The following is a 19,161-nucleotide window of genomic DNA, read 5'->3' on the forward strand; positions in this document are numbered from 1 at the left end:
TGCAGAGTACATCATGAGAAATGCTGGGCTGGAAGAAGCACAAGCTGGAATCAAGATTGCCGGGAGAAATATCAATAACCTCAGATATGCAGATGACACCATCCTTATGGCAGAAAGTGAAGAGGAACTAAAAAGTCTCTTGATAAAAGTGAATAAAGCTGAGAGCCAAAGAATTGATGCTTTTGAATTGTGGTGTTGGAGAAGGCTCTTGAGAGTCCCCTGGACTTTTAAACATTAAACATTAAATCCAACCAGTCCATTCTAAAGGAGATCAGTTCTGGGTGTTCATTGGAAGGACTGATACTAAAGCTGAAGCTCCAATACTTTGGCCACCTCATGTGAAGAGTTGACTCATTGGAAAAGACTCTGATGCTGGGACGGATTGGGGGCAGGAGGAGAAGGGGACAACAGAGGATGAGATGGCTGGATGGCATCACCGACTCGATGGATGTGAGTTTGAGTGAACTCCGGGAGTTGGTGATGGACAGGGAGGCCTGGCGTGCTGCAATTCATTGGGTCGCAAAGAGCCGGACACGACTGAGCGACGGAACTGAACTGAAATGTTCAATTGTCACTAAGATATACGAGCAATCTAGAACTCAGGGAGGAGGGACAAATTTACCTCTGAAATTATGTAAATGAATGTACTGTAATTGTCTAAGTTTACAGGTAGTTTCACCGGCCAGCAACGAACACCTTTTACTCTATACTTATGAGTTAGTATTATTGTTCTGGGTTTTCTCACTTGCGTACATTAATTTTGGCACGCAGGTAGCTTCATGAACTCCAAAGTGAGATTCTTGTGTAGCAGGTAAAGATCTGACTTCAGTAATCATAAATGAAGTGTTCCGCTATGAAGCTTTTGCACCTCAAGTAGCAGGTACAAAAAAAGTATAACCTTTATCTTCTTTTAAAACTGAAGTATAGTTGACATAGGTATATAACTTATTATTTTTTTAATGCAGCATCCATTTAGAAGACTCGTGTTCGTATTTTCCATGTTTGTTCGCATTTCCGCGGAAACTATAGGCACGCTGTCGGAGAGGGCCGCCAGGGGGCGCCGGCCCTCAGCGACTACGTAAATAATAGGAGCCCTGGAGCGCTCTTTCCCCTCCTCTCGCTTACCTCAGCTTCCGCCGGAAGCCGCCCTGTCAGTTGTTGTCCTCCGGTGTTTGGGCTGGTTGTGTGTAAGTAGGTTAGTGGCGGCTGGCTGGGTGAAAAGTCTTGGTCTAGAGAGCTGGAGCGGGAGAAAGAAAACTTGAGACAGCTTCAACCCGGACAGCAAGATGGACGTTCTGAAATCGGAGATCCTCCGGAAGCGGCAGCTGGTGGAGGACAGGAACCTGTTGGTGGTGAGGAGCCTTGGGGTCGTGGGCGTTGGCGACGGAGGAGCTGAGTGCGTCGGGGAGGGCCTGGGGAGAGGGGAACGGTGCTGAGAGGGTCCTTGCTGGGTGGGGCTCAGCCAGAACCCCGCCGCGGCCCCAGAGAGGCCGCAGCTAGACCCACTGTGCCCTTGGCACTCACTCGGGAGCCTTTGGGATGGAAGTGTGGGAATTGCAGGAAAACCCGAGACTTTGGCAGTTCTCTTTCCCCCAGCTGTCCCTCACACCTATTCCCGTCTGTCGGTATTTTTCGGACCGCCCCACTTCTTCTGGTCGTTCACTTCTGTCGTTTTACGAAGGCTTTGCACTTTATGTGTACTTCCTGTTTTGTCGCACAGGATATTAAAAAGATGTGGTTAAGGACCACGACTTAGAAAATTAATAATTTTACAACTTCAAGGAGGTAGTTAAGTGAAACTGCCCCCACTCCATTAGTGCTCAGCATGGACGAATCTGACAGCTGGTACAGTTTAGTGCTGTTGTCTTGATGGTTGTGAAGTCTTCAGGAGACTCACTTTTCACTCTCAGTGTCAATGTAACAGAGTGAACGGGCAAATAATACCTGAGTACTGAGAATAGTTTTGACCTCAGAGACCCTCTCAGAGGGTCTTAACGACCCCAGGGGCTCTTGTGGACTACTCCACTCTGAGAACACCTGACTTAAGTATTTGATTAGTGTAAGTTGGGATTGTTAGTTTGGCAGATGGAGGTTTCATAATCATTGAAACTTTAAAAAATAATCAAGTGGATCTAATTAGAGTGTTATTTAGCAAATGGTGTGGAGCAGAGCTCGTTCATATTTGTAACTTGGTATTTTCATCTCTTAACTGGGGGCCTTTTACCTTTGATGAGTGGTTTCTGGAGTATTTGAAAAAGCTAATTTAGATGTTGGAATGCACAGTGGGTGTTAGAAAGGGCCAGGTGTTGAAATACAAAATATTTTCGGGGAAAATGGAATCAGGAAAAGCTCAGCGCATTCTCAGGGTTTACAACCTGCTTATTTGCATAATCAGGTTCTTTGTCTTGGAAATAGACCAACCTTTAAACATGATTAATTATAAACACTGATTCTACGTAACTGTTCTTAATTTATCATCATATATAAACTTTTTCTGGTATGTCTTTAATTTTGTAATTTGATAGTTGATTTAATTACTCAGATATCCCTGGCCAGGAGGTAAGATTGATTTCCCAATTAGGGCCAGCAAAGGGACATACATGAGATGGGGATTAAAATACTGAAAGTCATAGTTCCAGTTAGTAATCTGCAAGGCAGTATGCAGAAGGCTTCATATGTGACACCTTGTTTAATTTGTACATCAATTCCATAAAGTTACTTGTTGCTCCCATTCACAGATGAGGAAATGGAAACTAACAGAAGCTAGGTTGATTTACAGATTGACACAGAACTGCACAGCTAGCAAGAGAGAGAGCCTGAATTGGACGACTCCTCTTCCACTCTAAAGCTTACTCCCTTAACCACTGCAGACCAGCTGTTTATCTTCACCTGTGAACATAGAACTGGTGTTCATAGGGTTAATCTAAGAATTAAATTACTTTAACATACACAATTTGTGTTTTTCAAAGCACCATAGTATGCTTTCTCATTTGAGCTTTACAGCAACTCTGCTTGGTACATAGGGCAGTTAGTATGCTCTTCCCACAGATGATGAAGCTGAGGGTTGCGTGATTTTCTCCTGGCTCTGGGGTGGATCTCAGTCCCCACTGCGTGGGTGAGTTCTCCTGCATAACATAGGGCAATGTCTGTAGTGAAAGTGAAAGTCGCTCAGTGGAGTCAGACTCTTTGTGACCCCATGGACTATACAGTCCATAGAATTCTCCAGGCCAGAATACTGGAGTGGGTAGCCTTTCTCTTCTCCAGGGGATCTTTCCCTCCCAGAGAATCAAACCCAGGTCTCCTGCATTGAAGGCGGATTCTTTACCAGCTGAGCCACAAGGGAAGCCCAAGAATACTGGAGTGGGTAGCCTATTCCTTCTTCTGCAGATCTTCCTGACCCAGGAATTGAACTGGGATCTGCTGCATTGCAGGTGGATTCTTTACCAACTGAGCTATGGGGGAAGCCCAGACTGGACACTTTTTCTTTTTAATGCCTGGGGAGACCGTCATTTGCTTTGCCGCCGTATAATTTTATACGGAATCGTTTGCTTTATAGCCTTTATCTTTCTGTATCATAGTGTCTATCAGTAACTTTCCAACTTCCCACCGCCCCAGGCATAGTAAGAATTAAATCTATATTTCGATCTGATATGTATGAAAAAAGTTTCATGCAACATTTCCTATCTTAAGTACATGTGATTCTGTCATACATTTCTTTGTTTTAATCCGTTGTCCTGTTTCATTTTTTAAACAATTTCTGGTTGCGGGTCGGTGAATCCTTTTCACTACCCTTTCTGTAGCTGGGAAACGCCCATTTCTATTGTACTGTTTTTCCAGAAGTGCCACCTCCTCTTTGGTCATTTTACAATGTAGTGTTTAATTTCTGCTGTGACTTCTACTGCATAGTTGTTGAGTTACATATGTTCTTCTTCATATTTTTTCCATTACGGTTTATCATGGGATATTGACTACAGTCCTTTGTGCCATACAGTAGGACCTTGTTTATCCATCCTGTATGGAGCTTGGTGTCCCAGCTTTTTCTTTTTTAAATTAATCAATTTTAAATTCTGGCAGCATTTAGAACGTGCTGGTCTTCGTTGCTGCGAGGGCTTTTCTGTAGTGCTGTCACGTGGGGTCTGCTCTCTGGTTGTAGTGCTTGGGCTTCTCATTTCGGTGGCTTCTCTTGTAGGTCACGGGCTCTAGGCGTGCGGGCTTCAGTAGTTGCGACTTCTGGGCTCTAGAACTTGGGCTCAGTGGGCTCTGTTGCTCCTTGGCATGTGGGATCTTCTGGATCAGGGATCAAACCCATGTCTCCTGCATTGACAGGTCGATTCTTCACCACTGAGCTACCAGGGAAGCCCCTCAGCTTTTTCCTGTTAGTCCAGTAGCTGGATATAGTAAATACTTAGCTTGTGAGCGCCCCTTTGTCAGAACTGGAGGAGCTTCTAAAGCGGCCTCCTGTCCCCTGTGTTCAGTGCTCTGCCAGGTGTAACTACGTGGAGGTAAATTCGGCCTCCCTGTTGCTAGAATGCCAGTGCTTTGGAGCCCTGGTGTTGGTGAATCTTCATTTAACACAAAGCCTCATTCACGTGGAAAGCCAGGCCACTACAGCACTCAGTGGGGCTTAATTAGCAGTTTTATGAGTTGCAGTTTGGAAGATGGACTTTGGGTAGAATTTTAGCTTTGTTTTTTCCAATATTTATTGAATGTTTCCTCTGTGCAAGGTACTACACTGTGCCACAGAGGATTTTTTTTTTAAATAATGTTTCATCCTTTACTGTAAGGAACCTACTTTCAGTTTTATAAAGAGAAGCTATCAGTCAATAAATTCCTCACTTTTCTCCTGTGAAAGTGGATGAGGTATTGGCTGTATGTTAGGTCACACCTTCCACTTACATGTTGGAGCCCAACTCTCATCTTTATTAGCGTCATCAGAACCTAAATATCACTTGTCTCCTTTCCTCCTGTGTCTTAATCTCTCTACTGGCTCATCTCTAGCAGCACTGAAACGCACATGATGTGTGTATGAATGTTTCAGTGCTGTATGTATGTTTTAACAAACATACGTACATTGCTTTTTTTGTTTTTTAAACACAACTGTTATTAAGAATAAAATCAGAAAAAAAAACCCACACAGCTGTCCTTTTTCTTTACAGCCAAGCTTCTTAAATTCTATTTCTCACTTACTCCTTAACCTGATTTCTGCCCTGGCAGTTACACTGAATCCTTCCTAATCAGGGGCCACAGTGACTGCCATGGTTTCTTAACCTCAAGAGCATTTGTACTAGACTGGTCCACCTTCTCCACTCTTCCCTTGGCCTCTTACGCTACAAGGTCCTGCATTTGCGTCTACTTTTCAGGCTACTTATTTCTGATCTCCTTTAGAGGCTTCTCTTTTGTTGTTGTTTTTTTATTGTTTGGTTTTTATCCCTTAAATGTTGGTTTTCCTTAAAGTTTAGGCCTTGGCTACTTCACATTGAAAATTCTCGTATATATGCATATATATATGTATGCATATATATTTACTTTTCTTGGCTGGGCTGCGTGACATGTGGGAGCTTGGTTCCCTGGCCAGGGTTGAACCCGCACCTCTTGCATTGAAAGCACAGAGTCTTAACCACTGGACCGCCAGGGAAGTCCCCCCAAATTCTCTTATTTGAATTTCATATTCCCCTTCAGATTTCAGTTACCATCTGTTCTTAAGTGGAGCCTTTGGATGGACTTCAGAGTTCCCATCAGCTCTTTGTGAGTTTAGAAAAAGTTTCAGTTCAGTTCAGTCACTCAGTCGTGTCCAACTCTTTGTGACCCCATGAACCACAGCACGACAGGCCTCCCTGTCCATCACCAACTACCAGAGTCCACCCAAACCCATGTCCATCGAGTCGGTGATGCCATCCAGCCATCTCATCCTCTGTCATCCTCTTCGCCTCCTGCCCCCAATCCCTCCCAGCATCAGGGTCTTTTCAAATGAGTCAGCTCTCCGCATCACGTGGCCAAAATATTGGAGTTGCAGCTTCAACATCAGTCCTTCCAATGAACACCCAGGACTGATCTCCTTTAGGATGGACTGGTTGGATCTCCTTCCAGTCCAAGGGACTCTCAAGAGTCTTCTCCAACACCACAGTTCAAAAGCATCAATTCTTCTGCACTCAGCTTTCTTTATGGTGCAACTCTTACATCCATACATGACCACTGGAAAAACCATAGCCTTTACTAGACAGACCTTTGTTGACAAAGTAATGTCTTTGCTTTTTAATATGCTGTCTAGGTTGGTCATAAGTTCCCTTCCATGGAGTAAGCGTCTTTTCATTTCATGGCTGCAGTCACCATCGGCAAGGATTTTGGAGCCCCCAAAAATAAAGTCAGCCACTGTTTCCACTGTTTCCCCATCTATTTGTCGTGAAGTGATGGGGCCGGATGCCATAATCTTCGTTTTCTGAATGTTGAGCTTTAAGCCAACTTTTTCACTCTCCTCTTTCACTTTCATCAAGAGGCTCTTTAGTTCTTCACTTTCTGCCATAAGGGTGGTGTCATCTGCATGTCTGAGGTTATTGATATTTCTCCCGGCAATCTTGATTCCAGCTTGTACTTCTTCCATCTCAGCGTTTCTCATGATGTACTCTGCATAGAAGTTAAATAAGCACAGTGACAATATACAGTCTTGATGTACTCCTTTTCCTATTTGGAACCAGTCTGTGGTTCCATGTCCAGTTCTAACTGTTGCTTCCTGACCTGCATATAGGTTTCTCAAGAGTCAGGTCAGGTGGTCTGGTATTCTCATCTCTTTAGAATTTTCCACAGTTTATTGTGATCCACACAGTCAAAGACTTTGGCATAGTCAGTAAAGCAGAAATAGATGTTTTTCTGGAACTCTTTTGCTTTTTCTATGATCCAGCAGATGTTGGCAATTTAATCTCTGGTTCCTCTGCCTTTTCTAAAACCAGCTTGAACATCTGAAAGTTCACAGTTCATGTATTGCTGAAGCCTGGCTTGGAGAATTTTAAGCAGTACTTTACTAGCGTGTGAGATGAGTGCAATTGTGCAGTAGTTTGAGCATTCTTTGGCATTGCCTTTCTTTGGGATTGGAATGAAAACTGACCTTTTCCAGTCCTGTGGCTATTGCTGAGTTTTCCAAATTTGCTGACATATTGAGTGCAGCACTTTCACAGCATCATCTTTTAGGATCTGAAATAGCTCAACTGGAATTCCATCACCTCCACTAGCTTTATTCCTAGTGATGCTTCCTAAGGCCCACTTGACTTCTCATTCCAGGATTTCTGGCTCTAGGTGAGTGATCACACAATCGTGATTATCTGGGTTGTGAAGATCTTTTTTGCATAGTTCTTCTGTATATTCTTGACACCTCTTCTTAATATCTTCTGCTTCTGTTAGGTCCATGCCATTTCTGGTATGGTGTATAAATAAAAAGTTTAGCATGTATATATATCTGTGACCCCACGTTGCCTCCTCCTGTTGACGATATTATTAAAGGGATCTTTGACTCAAAAAGGTCAAGAACTAGTTCTTTCTGGGCTGGGGAACATCTCTGTGCCCATGAATCCCTTGCCCCAGGCAGCTGTCCCAACTCTGCTGACCCTTCTTCATTTATTCCAGTCCTTCAGCTTGCCTATATTCACACTTTCCCTTCATTCCCACAGCCTCCTATAAAACTCTCTAACACCTTTCTCTCTTTAGCGCTTGGTGAGGGGCCTTTCACAGGTTTTTTGGTACAGTTAGAAAACAGCGTGGAAGGGAATTTGTCATGTTGGTACCATGTCTTGACATCTCCTGCAAAGAAGTTTTTCCTCAGAACTTCACTGTGAAAGCTTTTAAATGTACAGAACACTCAAAATAATTGTACTGTGAACACCCATATGCCTGCCATCTAGATTTGCATTAAACCTGCGATTAACATTTTAATATATTTGCTTTATTCTTCGACTGTCCATCTGTCCATCATTGTATATCCATTCGTCAATCCATCTAGCAGTGCAGAAACTGCGTTTACCTCAGGACAGTAAAACAGGCAGAGCATTTTAGAATAGTGGAAGGCAGCTTTTCCACACTTTGACAAGAGACACAGGCTAAGTCGTTACCATTTCACCTAAAACAGATGAACCATAAAAAGCTGGGAAACCGCATGAAATGACCAAAGATGGCTCTTTAGATGAGTGTTTTCCAGCTGCTTACAGGGTCCTGAAGCCAAGGTACTGATCTTGATGCATTTCAGATTAATTTACAGACATTGTTACACGTTACCTTAAGTATTTAAAATTGCCAGAATATAATTTGACATGTTTTTCATTGACTAGTGTTCACAGTGTTTGTCTATACATACGAAGAAACACACAAATCGTAAGTGTCCCACTCAGTGGTTTTTGATAAATGCATACGCAGCTGTGTGACCCTGTGTGTATCAAGGTACAGAACATCGTCTTCACTCCACCTTGCAGTCAGCCTCTGCCATCCCCAGAAGCAACTGCTGCTTCGCTTTCTTTCCGCCATCCATTGGCTTTGCCTGCCCTAGAACTTCGTGTAAATGAGATCATACTGTGGACTCTTATATGACCCACTGTGTTTAATCAGAGTAATGTGAATTTTATTCGTGTTGTTGAGTGTGTCAGTTGTTTGTTCCTTTTATTGCTGAGGAGTATTGTGTCGCACACATGTCCCGGTCTGTTGATCTGTTACCCTGCGGATGGTCACCTGGGCTGTTTCTAGGGTTTAGCTGTGGACCCTCTTGTGCAAGTCTTTTATTTTTTTAAGTCACTGATTTGTATTTGGCTGCGCTGGGTCTTTGTTGCGCTTTTCTCTAGTGGTGGCGCACGGGCTTCTCATTTCAGTGGCTTCTCCTGTGGCAGAGCTCGGGCTCTTGGGTTTGCAGGCTTCAGTAGTTGTGGCACATGGGCTTAGTTGTGCCACGGCCTGTGGGATCTTCCTGGACCAGGGATCCAACCTGTGTCCTCTGCCTTGGCCACTGGAACACCAGGGAAGTCCCTGTGCAAGCCTTATGTTTTCATTTCTCGTAGGAAAATGCCGGGGAGTGCAATTACTAGGTCATGGTGTTCGTTATGTGTTTAGTTTTGTAGAAAGCTGTTAGAACTTCTCCCAGAGTGGTTAGACTGTGTCACATCTCCACCAGCAAAGTAAGACGGTTCGGATCTCGACATTGGGTCAGCAATTTGTGCTTCAGTCTAACTTTAGCCAATCTGGTGGATGTATTGTAATATCTCATTGTGGTTTTAGTATGCATCTCCCTGAGAATTAATATTAAGTAGGTCTTGTGTGTTTTTCTATTTGTATATCTTTTGTGATGTGGCTTAAAATTACTTGCGTATTTTAAAATTGGATTGGTTGGTTTAACCTTAGTAAGTTCAAGGAATTCTTTATATATATCATGGATATCACTCCTTTGTCAGTATGTTTTGTGAATTTTCTAGACTGTGGGTTTTCTGTTCATCTTCTTAAAAGTTTTTAATTTTGATGACGTCCAGCTTATCAATTTTTCATGATTAATGTTGAGTGTATCCTATCTGGAAATATAAAATAGCGTAACCTATTGAAAAACAGTTTGGCAGTTTCTTAAAAGTAAAACATAGACCTGCTGAGTGATCGATCTATTCTACTCCTAAGCATTTACTCAAGAGAGTAAGATATTCTCTTATAATATCTTCTAAAAGCTTTATGGTTTTATCTTTTACAAAAACAAAAAATTTTTGAATCAGTTTTTTGGTATGATGTGAGGCAGGGGTGTGATTTATTGTATTTGGATGTCCATTTGTTCCAGCACCATTTATTGATAATGTTTTTCTTTTCTCTTTGGATGGTTTGGTATCATCAAAAATCAGTAATAGTTTGTGTGGCTCTGTTCTGCTCTGCTCTCTTGTCCTAATCTGTTTGTTGATCTTTATGCCGGTGCCTCACTGTCTTGATTGCTGTTGCCGTTTGGTGAGTTGTAAAGTCAGGCAGTGTAAATGCTAACACTCTGTTTAATTTTGTTTTTTTAATTGAAGTATAGTTGCTATACTTATATAAGTTCCAGGTATACAGTAGGGTGATTCACAATTTTAAAGGTTCTGTTCCACTTACAGTTATTATAAAATACTGACTCTGTTCCCTGTGTTGTATAGTATGTCCTTGTAGCTGATACGGAATAGTTTGTACCTCTTACTCCGCTACCCCTATATTGGCCATCCACCCTTTCCGCTGGTAACCACCAGTTTGTCCTCTGTTATCTGTGAGATTGCTTTGTCTTTTTTATATTCACTAGTTTGTTGTACTTTTTAGATTCCACATAAATTTGTCTTTCTCTGCCTGTTTCTTTTAGCACATGCCCTCCAAGTCCATCCATGGTGCTGCAGATGGCAAACTTTTGTTCTTTTTTATGACTAGGTAGTATTTCACTGTGTGTATAAGTACCGCATCTTCTTTATCCACGTGCTTACTGGTGGACACGTAGGCTGCTTCCACTTGTGCTGCTTATTTAAGCAGCCTTATTGAGGTACCCTTGACACACGGTAAGCTGCACGCATTTAGAGTGCACAGCTTAGTGAGTTACGCCATGCCTGCACCGGTGGCGGCGCCACCACAGCGAGGAGCGCGAACATGTCTGCCTCACCCCAGGGTTTCCCTGTGCCCCTTGTGAGCCTGCTTTCTTCCCCTTCCCTGGGCTCTACCACCCTTCCACAGACTACTGTGGGGCTGCCTTCTGTTACTTAGATTGCACTTTCTAGGGTTTTATGCAGAGTTGTTTAATACAGACTCTCTCATCTGCTTTCTTTCAGTCTAATTTTGAGATTCATTCATGCATTTGTATCAGGATTTCATTATTTTTGTTACTGAATGGTCTTCTACCATTGTATGGATATACCCCCAATTTGTTTATTCATTAGCCTGTTGATAGACATTTGAGTTGTTTCCATTTTTTGGCTATCACGATAAAGCTGCTGTGAACATTAGTGTACAGGTTTCTGTTTGGACATATACTTTGATTTCTCTTGAATAAATGCATAGGAGTGAAATGGTTGGATAATACAGTAAGTGTATGTTTAACTTCTTCATTAAGGAGCCTGTATAAGATTGGCATTTATTTCTTACATACATTTTTGTCTAATTTTATATATGGTGATATGAAAAAAGTGAAAGTCGTTCAGTCATGCCCAACTCTTTGTGACCCCGTGGACTACAGAGTCCATGGAATTCTCCAGGCCAGAATACTGGAGCAGGTAGCCTTCCCTTTCTCCAGGGGTCTTCCCAACCCAGGGATTGAACCCAGATCTTCTGCTTTGCAGGTGGATTCTTTACCAGCTGAGCCACAAGGGAAGCCCAAGTATACTGGAGTGGGTAGCCTATCTCTTCTCCAGCGAATCTTCCTGACCCAGGAATTGAACCAGGGTCTCCTGCATTGCAGGTGGATGCTTTACCAACTGAGCTACCAGGGAAGCCCCCATATGGTGATACAAATATATATAATTATGAAGTACATAGAATTCACCTGTGCAAGGTAAATTTTGGTATAGTTTTTTACTTTGGATGGCATCATTGAGAAAATATATTGCCTAGCTAACAGGATCCCTTGACAGTTTATAGTTCTTATACTTTGAAAAGTATTATGTCTCTTTAAATTCTGTTTGGGTGCCCAACCATTGGGTTTGTTACTCCATACTCTTTACGGCTTATTTCCATTCTTCAGCAGGAAACTGACCCTGTCACATGGTTCGTGATTTCTCACGTTCTGCTTTGGGTGTTCAGGCTGTGTATTTGTTAGCTCTCCAGTGTCTTTTTGTAGAACTCTTATGATGTTTGTGTTTGATGTTCATTTTTGTAAACACTAAAAATCTTAATCTGATGGAAGGAATGATGATTCTAATTAATGCAACAGTGGTTTTTAGTTTTGACTCTTCTTCATTAGTGTGGGCTGGAGGTTCAGGTGATGTGGTAGAAAGATTTGTTCTCTTTAGGCCTGGGAATCTCAGGTTTATAATCCAGACAGTACAACTTGGACAAAGCCCAAGAATAGCATGTGTGAAGCACCATGCAGGAATGAGGCTCTGTCTTTAAAAGAAGTGCTTTTTATGTATACCCTCTTCAACTTGTTTTTAAAATCTGCTGGAGTGAGAGGTCCAAATGGAGAGTTCAGATGCTTTAGGAGGGAACACACATTTACCTTCAGTTCACATGCTGTCTTAAAATCGCTACCAGCCGCTTTCAGGATTGTGTTTGTAGGGCTGTGTTGTATATTCTGTCATTGAGTCAGCAAACGTAGAGTTCAAAGATTTGGAATATAGCTAGAAAGGAAACTAACTTCGTAAAAGGAGTTAACAAGTCCTCAGGTTCACTGGGGCTCCGTTGCAGAGGGCTCTTTAAGTTTGGGCAAGTTCTCTATCCTGCCGAGTTACCTATGAAGGGGGATGTGTTACTAATCTCAGGTTGTAAAATACTGCAGTGTCAGTTGTGTCGTGAACGTAGCTCTCCTAAGTTTGTTTGGTGTTCATTGTGCCTTAGAAAATGTTTTAAATAGAAATCACCGCTTGACTTCCTTTCCTTACAAACTGCTGTTTTGTTTCTAAACAAAAAGTGTGCAGGGTGATAGTGAAACCTGGCAGGGAACCTTTTGTTTTGGACGACCTTCTTTTGCCCTGAAGTGAAGGGTCGCATAGTAAGAAGAAAAACACCTACATTTTTCCCAATATAGCTTTTTAAAATGAGAAGCAAACTAGTTTTCAAAAATTAAATTTATTGTTAATAGATAATGCATTCAAATGATTCAAAATTCAAAACATACTAACGGGTGAGCAGTAGAAAGTTTCCTTCTTACCCATGTGCCCCAACAGTTCACCTCCTCCAAAGCAGCCAACATTGTCAGCTTTGGGATCTCCTGTAGTTATTTCATGCTTTAGAAGCAAATGTGAAGAAGCAAAGGTGTGTCTTTTCTCCTTTTTAAATAAAGATGGCAGCATACTAGATTCATTCTTCTGCACTTGCTTTTTTCATTTATAAAAGTATAGAAATGACTTAATTAAAAAAAGAAAAACCTCCTTTAACAGAAATTGACAAAATCCTGAAATTGAAACAATAAAGGAAGGAACTATAGGAACCAATGTGGAAGTTACTGGAAAAAAGGAAATAATAAATACAATAATTAGGGCAAATAATGCATTCAGTTTAGTTCAGTCGCTCAGTCATGTCTGACTCTTTGCGACCCCATGAATCACAGCATGCCAGGCCTCCCTGTCCATCACCATCTCCCGGAGTTCACTCAAACTCACGTCCATCAAGTCGGTGATGCCATCCAGCCATCTCATCCTCTGTCGTCCGCTCTTCCTCCTGCCCCCAATCCCTCCCAGCATCAGAGTCTTTTCCAATGAGTCAACTCTTCGCATGGGGTGGCCAAAGTACTGGACTTTAAGCTTTAGCATCATTCCTTCCAAAGAACACCCAGGGCTGATCTCCTTTAGAATGGACTGGTTGGATCTCTTTGCAGTCCAAGGGACTCTCAAGAGTCTTCTCCAACACCACAGTTCAAAAGCATCAATTCTTCAGTGCTCAGCTTTCTTTATAGTCCAACTCTCACATCCATACATGACTACTGGAAAAAGTTCCTTGGGGTCGCGAAGAGTCTGACACGACTGAGCAACTGAACTGACTAGACAGACCTTTGTTGGCAAAGTAATGTCTCTGCTTTTTAATATGCTGTCTAGGTTGGTCATAACTTTTCTTCCAAGGAGCAAGTGTCTTTTAATTTCATGGCTTCAGTCACCATCTGCAGTGATTTTGGAGCCCCCCAAAATAAAGTCTGCCACTGTTTCCACTGTTTCCATCTATTTGCCATGAAGTGATGGGGCCGGATGCCGTGATCTTAGTTTTCTGAATGTTGAGCTTTAAGCCAACTTTTTCACTCTCCTCTTTCACTTTTATCAAGAGGCTTTTGAGTTCCTCTTCACTTTCTGCCATAAGGGTGGTGTCATCTGCATATCTGAGGTTATTAATATTTCTCCCTGCAATCTTGATTCCAGCTTGTGCTTCATCCAGCCCAGCGTTTTTATGGTGTACTCTGCATATAAGTTAAATTAGTAGGGTGACAATATACAGGCTTGATGTACTCCTTTTCCTATTTGGAGCCAGTCTGTTGGTTAGCTGAGAGTTAGTTCTGACCTGTATCAGTGGGCCTTTTGGATATTAAAGTCTGTTGATTTGGTCTGTTCTAGACCTATTGTATTCTGGTCTGTTCTGCTCCTAAATCTTTTGCCTGTGCATGGTTTTATAACATCTTGCCTTTGTGACATCATGAGTTTCTCAGCTATGCTGAATTATGCTGATCTTCTAAATGTTGATTTTTCCATTAGACAGTATTTTAACAGTCACATTTGTTAATGTCACCACTGATTTCATCAATGGAGCCTTTATGTGTCAGGAAGCCAGCAAGTTCACAGTGAGGGATACCACTTTTCTACCATTCTCATTTTCCCTTGACAGGTGGAATTTTATCATAGACAACAAATACTGTCATTGTTTTCCTTTAGGTGACAAGATTGCTTTGTTCAGTTTTGAGAAAATGTTTGCCAAAAATGCAAGTCTGAATAATCAACCAGTTGCACAAGTGTTTTTCTTTGAGAGGGCTCTCCTACTTCATTATGTAGTAGAAGTGCTTCATATGTTTCATTTCCTTACATTTCATCATACCAAATATTAAAGGGGCACGTAGTTAAGGGTTAAGATTTAGTAAAATTGTTCTTTATCAAAACATTCAGAGAAACTGGCCTTTTTATTTTCTGGCAAGAGCATGGTGGTGAGTACAAGTGACTACTATACATCAACAGTGTTTATGCCAAGGTTCTAGTAGTTTTCTTCACCATTGCTTCTGTACCATCAGTGCAGATCTGAGCATAATGAAAAGGGCAGTGGGGTGGCACACATAATGTCTTAGTATTGGGTTGGCCAAAAAAATTTGTTCAGTTAGTGAATATGTTTTCTAATAAAGTTCTTGGTGAAAATGAAAAGTGTCTTTTATTTTTATGTAAAATTGGATGAACTTTCATAACACTGTCCTACTTCATTAGCAGTAACCATAATAATACCTCAATAATACCTCCACACAGGTATTTAGCGCCTCATAGTTCCACAGCTCACTCAGGCAGTGATCATCAGTGATGCTGTACTCTGACAAGGAAGCTTAATGGTGAACAATGGAAAGATCAGGTTCCCACACCTGAACGCACTGCTCAAGCCTGGCCCCAGTAAAGCATCAAGGAAGTACACAGCAAACCACTGTATTATGTGTTAAAATTCAGCTCAGTGCTATGAAAATGAATTTGACCTGTGCAGTCTCTGGAAGGGTCTTAGGGACCCCCAGAAGTCTACATTTTGGGAATGGAAGTTTTAGGTTGAAGGTTTTGGTAGGTATGTTCACTGGAATTGAGACATGGTAGTAAAAGATTCCATAGTTAAAGGTTGGACCATGGTCTGTGGCCTGGGGAGTCCTGTTACTTTCTTCGTACATACCAGCTCTTTCTGAGAGGCCACCAGTCCATGTTGTCAATTCATTTATTTCAAATATGACCAGTATGTTCTATTATACATAGTCAAAAGGAACAGTTTGCGATGCTGAAATGCCTTTTGGGCGTGAGAAACTGTAACATGGAATACTGGATCAGCACAAAGGATTTAAGGACCAGAGGTCTTAGTCCTGTCTCTGTTATTCATGAGGCTTATTGAGTTCTGGGAATGTCACCTGACCTTTCTAATTCTCAGGTTTCACACCTCTCCAGTGGGATTAATTTTATTTGCATCCACCTTTTCCAGAGTAGTTTTGATGTTCAGATGATGCCATCAGTTTCTTACACTGGGTAACGTCTTCCTCTTTATATCTATAAAGTTGTACTTGGGGTGCATGAGATAAGTCAGTAAATATTTATTGAGCTAATGAATGAACTTTGAAAAACCTGTTAATTTTAAGCTGTTTTTAATATATACACAAATAGTTCATTGTATAATGAACTATCTACCTTCCCCCTAACACATGTAACTCTAGAAAATAAGAATATATCTTTATAGAACTAAGATCACACTCAACAAAATTAAAATTGGGTCCATAATACCATGAAATACTCTTCTCACATTCAAATATCCCCAGTTGAATTAAAATACAAACATACATATGTTTTTACAGTTGGTTTGTTCAAATCAAGTCCACACAAAAATCCACTCATTGCATTTATTATGACTCTTGGTTTCTTTTAGTGAAAACATTTTCTTTTCCCTCAGGTCCCCCACTTTTTAAATTCGTCAACTTGTTGGAGAAACTGGGGCTAGTTTTATGAAATGTGTTAGTGTTTGATTGCTTTCCTGTGGTGTTTGAACTTTTTCCTGTCTTCTTTATGTTTCTGGGAAGTTGTATGATAAGAGACTGATTTAGATTTTTGGGGAGGACATATTTAAGTGGTTTGCTGTGTACCTCCTAGATGTTTTATTGGTGCCAGGCTTGAGCAGTGGGTTCAAGTGTGGCAAGTGATCTTTCCATTGTTCACCATCAAACTTCCTTGTCAGGGTATAGCATTATTGATGATCACTGCTTGAGTGAGCTTTGGAACTATGAGGGGCTAAATATATGTGTGGAGGTATTATTGAGGTATTGTTATGGTATCTTTATTTGAATTAAGTCATCAGTGAAATAGTATCTAAGAGGCAGAACTGCAGATAATAACAAGCCTGCAAATGAGGAACTGTATTTTTTGCATTATAACTGACATAAAATATGGCTTTCAGGTGTTCAACATAGTGATTTGATAGTTTTATACATTATGAAATTATCCAAGGGTCTGCATTTTTAACAGGATAATTTTATGTATAGCATGGAAAGAGCTAACCTTTTTTCCCCGCCACAGTAGGTTGAGTTTGTCTCTTAACATCATGTCATATTAAAACCAAATACCTTTGAACCATCTTTTTACTGGAGAAGCTCTCCAAAACCATCCTATGTCCACATTATTTTTAAAAATTGGTTAATACAAATACAGTTAACTGATCATTATAATAAGATTGCAGATGACAAAAAAGAATGTGGACACATCCTTGGAGGTCTGTTGATAATGAGATTTAAAATGTCAGCTGAAGCTACCATAATTTTTGTTTGATTGGGTCTGTTAGGAGAAAAGAATTAAAGGATCACATTTTATGTGGTTCACAATTAATCCATTTGTAGAAATTGAACTAAAACACCAAGAAATTAAATCAAAACAATGTTAACATTTGGTAAAGGGGGTTGGTTCCTTCTCTGTGCTGTTGGATGATGTCTGTTAAAATGATGCTGCAAGAGAAATGTCTTCATGTTTAGACCAGGGTGGACAGGTGGTCAGGAAATCACTATAATCTCTGTGGGACCTAAAAAACTTTATAGTTGTTGAAAAACTTTCAAGGTTGTTGATCAAGAGACATGAAATTTGAAGTTCTTTCTTCAGTAGGAAGAAACTTACTTGTATCTTCAATAGGAAAGTTAAAACTTCTGTTATTATTAACTTACTTCTTTCTTCAATAGGAAAATAAAAAATATTTCAAGCGTAGTGAACTTGCAAAAAAAGAAGAGGAAGCATATTTTGAAAGATGTGGCTACAAGGTATGAATGCCTGCTTTTATGTTAAATTATATATTTCTGAGTTTAAATTTATATAGCTGTTGTTAAAGTAACAAAACAATTGATCTTTGTTCAATTTATCAATGTTATACATTAGCCTATAAATGAGAAGCCATCTGGAGAGGTATGATTTTGTTTTTCTTTTTTTTTCTTTTATCTTGAATTCAGGAAAATACATGCATGACCTTTGGCTTGGAATGGTTTGGCTTTTTGTGGACAGCATGAAGTGGCTTGAGATCAAAGCTTGAATTTTTTTCCTTTTAATTAAGTCCTGGATCTGATACTACCTCATTTTCATCACTACCACCACTCCTTTCCCTACCTCTCCCAATAAAAGTCCATTTGTAAAGGGTTGAAAACATTTTATTCATTCAGCAGCAGTGGTATCAGCAGTGGTATTTCCCCTGCTTTCTCCTGAATATTTTAAGCCATTGTTTTATGTTTGCAATGTGAATAATCCCTTTTGGCCCTCAGTACCTCTGCCTGAGATATAGCCATTTTATATGATAAGGTATCACATTTCAAACACTGCTCACCCTACTGGATAGAAAATGTGATCTTGAAATATTAGAAATAAATGAGGTTTCTAGAAAACTTTGAATACTTTAGAAACATGACTAAAATTATCTTTGAGATTACCTAGTTAATAATGTATTGGGGTTTTTATTGGGAGGGGTTAAAGGTTACAAGGTGAAGTTGTGTTTAATTTATTTTAAAAGATGACTGTATCTAGTCTAATTTTTTAAACAAAGTTCAGAGGTTCTATTGAAATACTTTTGACAAATCATAAATTTGAAATCGACTCTTTGCTTGTGAAACATTGATTATACAATAATACTCTTGTGCATGTAATGGGGAAAGTTCTGGAAATTAATTTTATCTGGCATAGCATTTCTAGAAGAAAGCATGAAGAATGCAAATGGTATGTATATGGATTTGCTTTCATTTTGTACTTTTGGGAGAGGGTAGGTTTTAAAACTGTAGTTGTATTTCTGATAGGTTTCTAAAATTTGAAAGTTTATATTGGTATTTTGATACTTCTCTTAAGTATGTCTATTTCATTTGCTTCTAGTGTAGGGAATTAAAATATGTTTTAAAACCATCTAAATGTCGAATAGATAGTCAGAAAGGTTTCCCATTATTTGCTTGCCTAGCGTTGTCTAACTCACACTTAAAGTAAAATAACAATCACTTACCTTTGGTTTAGTCCACTGACTCGGCTGCTTTCCCATATCCTTAGATTCGAACCTTTTTAACTTTTTGATAAGGTAGGAAAATAAACAGTGACAGTTTTCCTTAGTTTAGATTGCTCTTGCTAAAACAGCAGTTCTTTCTTGCCAGTATAGAGGAGAGCACTGAAGCAAAGTCATTGCTGTAAAGATACCGCTTGTAATGTTGAGTCCAGCTGACAGAATGTCTTAGGTCTTTTCCTTAAGGCTACTCACTGCCATTTTATAATTGAAAATGCTTTCCATCCTGAGATTTTGGGACAAATACCTGTTTTTATGCTTAAAAAGAAAGCACAGGGTTTT

General features: G+C 40.4%; 1 protein-coding gene across 4 annotated transcripts in view; it reads left to right on the plus strand.

Moving 5' to 3' along the window:
• Nucleotides 1-1,132: 1,132 nt before the first annotated feature.
• Nucleotides 1,133-19,161, plus strand: part of PRPF18 (pre-mRNA processing factor 18) — a 56,238-nt gene continuing 38,209 nt past the window's right edge. The window contains exons 1-3 of one of the 4 annotated variants that reach the window (XM_070802100.1): nucleotides 1,133-1,352; nucleotides 17,534-17,611; nucleotides 17,727-17,753. In XM_070802100.1, the coding sequence (XP_070658201.1) occupies nucleotides 1,287-1,352; nucleotides 17,534-17,611; nucleotides 17,727-17,753 (171 nt within the window). In that variant the 5' untranslated portion in view covers nucleotides 1,133-1,286. The remainder of the gene's footprint in view (nucleotides 1,353-17,533; nucleotides 17,612-17,726; nucleotides 17,754-19,161) is intronic. The other 3 variants (XM_019973071.2, XM_070802101.1, XM_019973072.2) reach the window with 3 other exon arrangements.

This window comes from Bos indicus, chromosome 13, assembly GCF_029378745.1.
Source record: "Bos indicus isolate NIAB-ARS_2022 breed Sahiwal x Tharparkar chromosome 13, NIAB-ARS_B.indTharparkar_mat_pri_1.0, whole genome shotgun sequence".
In the NCBI taxonomy this organism is placed as follows: domain Eukaryota; kingdom Metazoa; phylum Chordata; class Mammalia; order Artiodactyla; family Bovidae; genus Bos; species Bos indicus.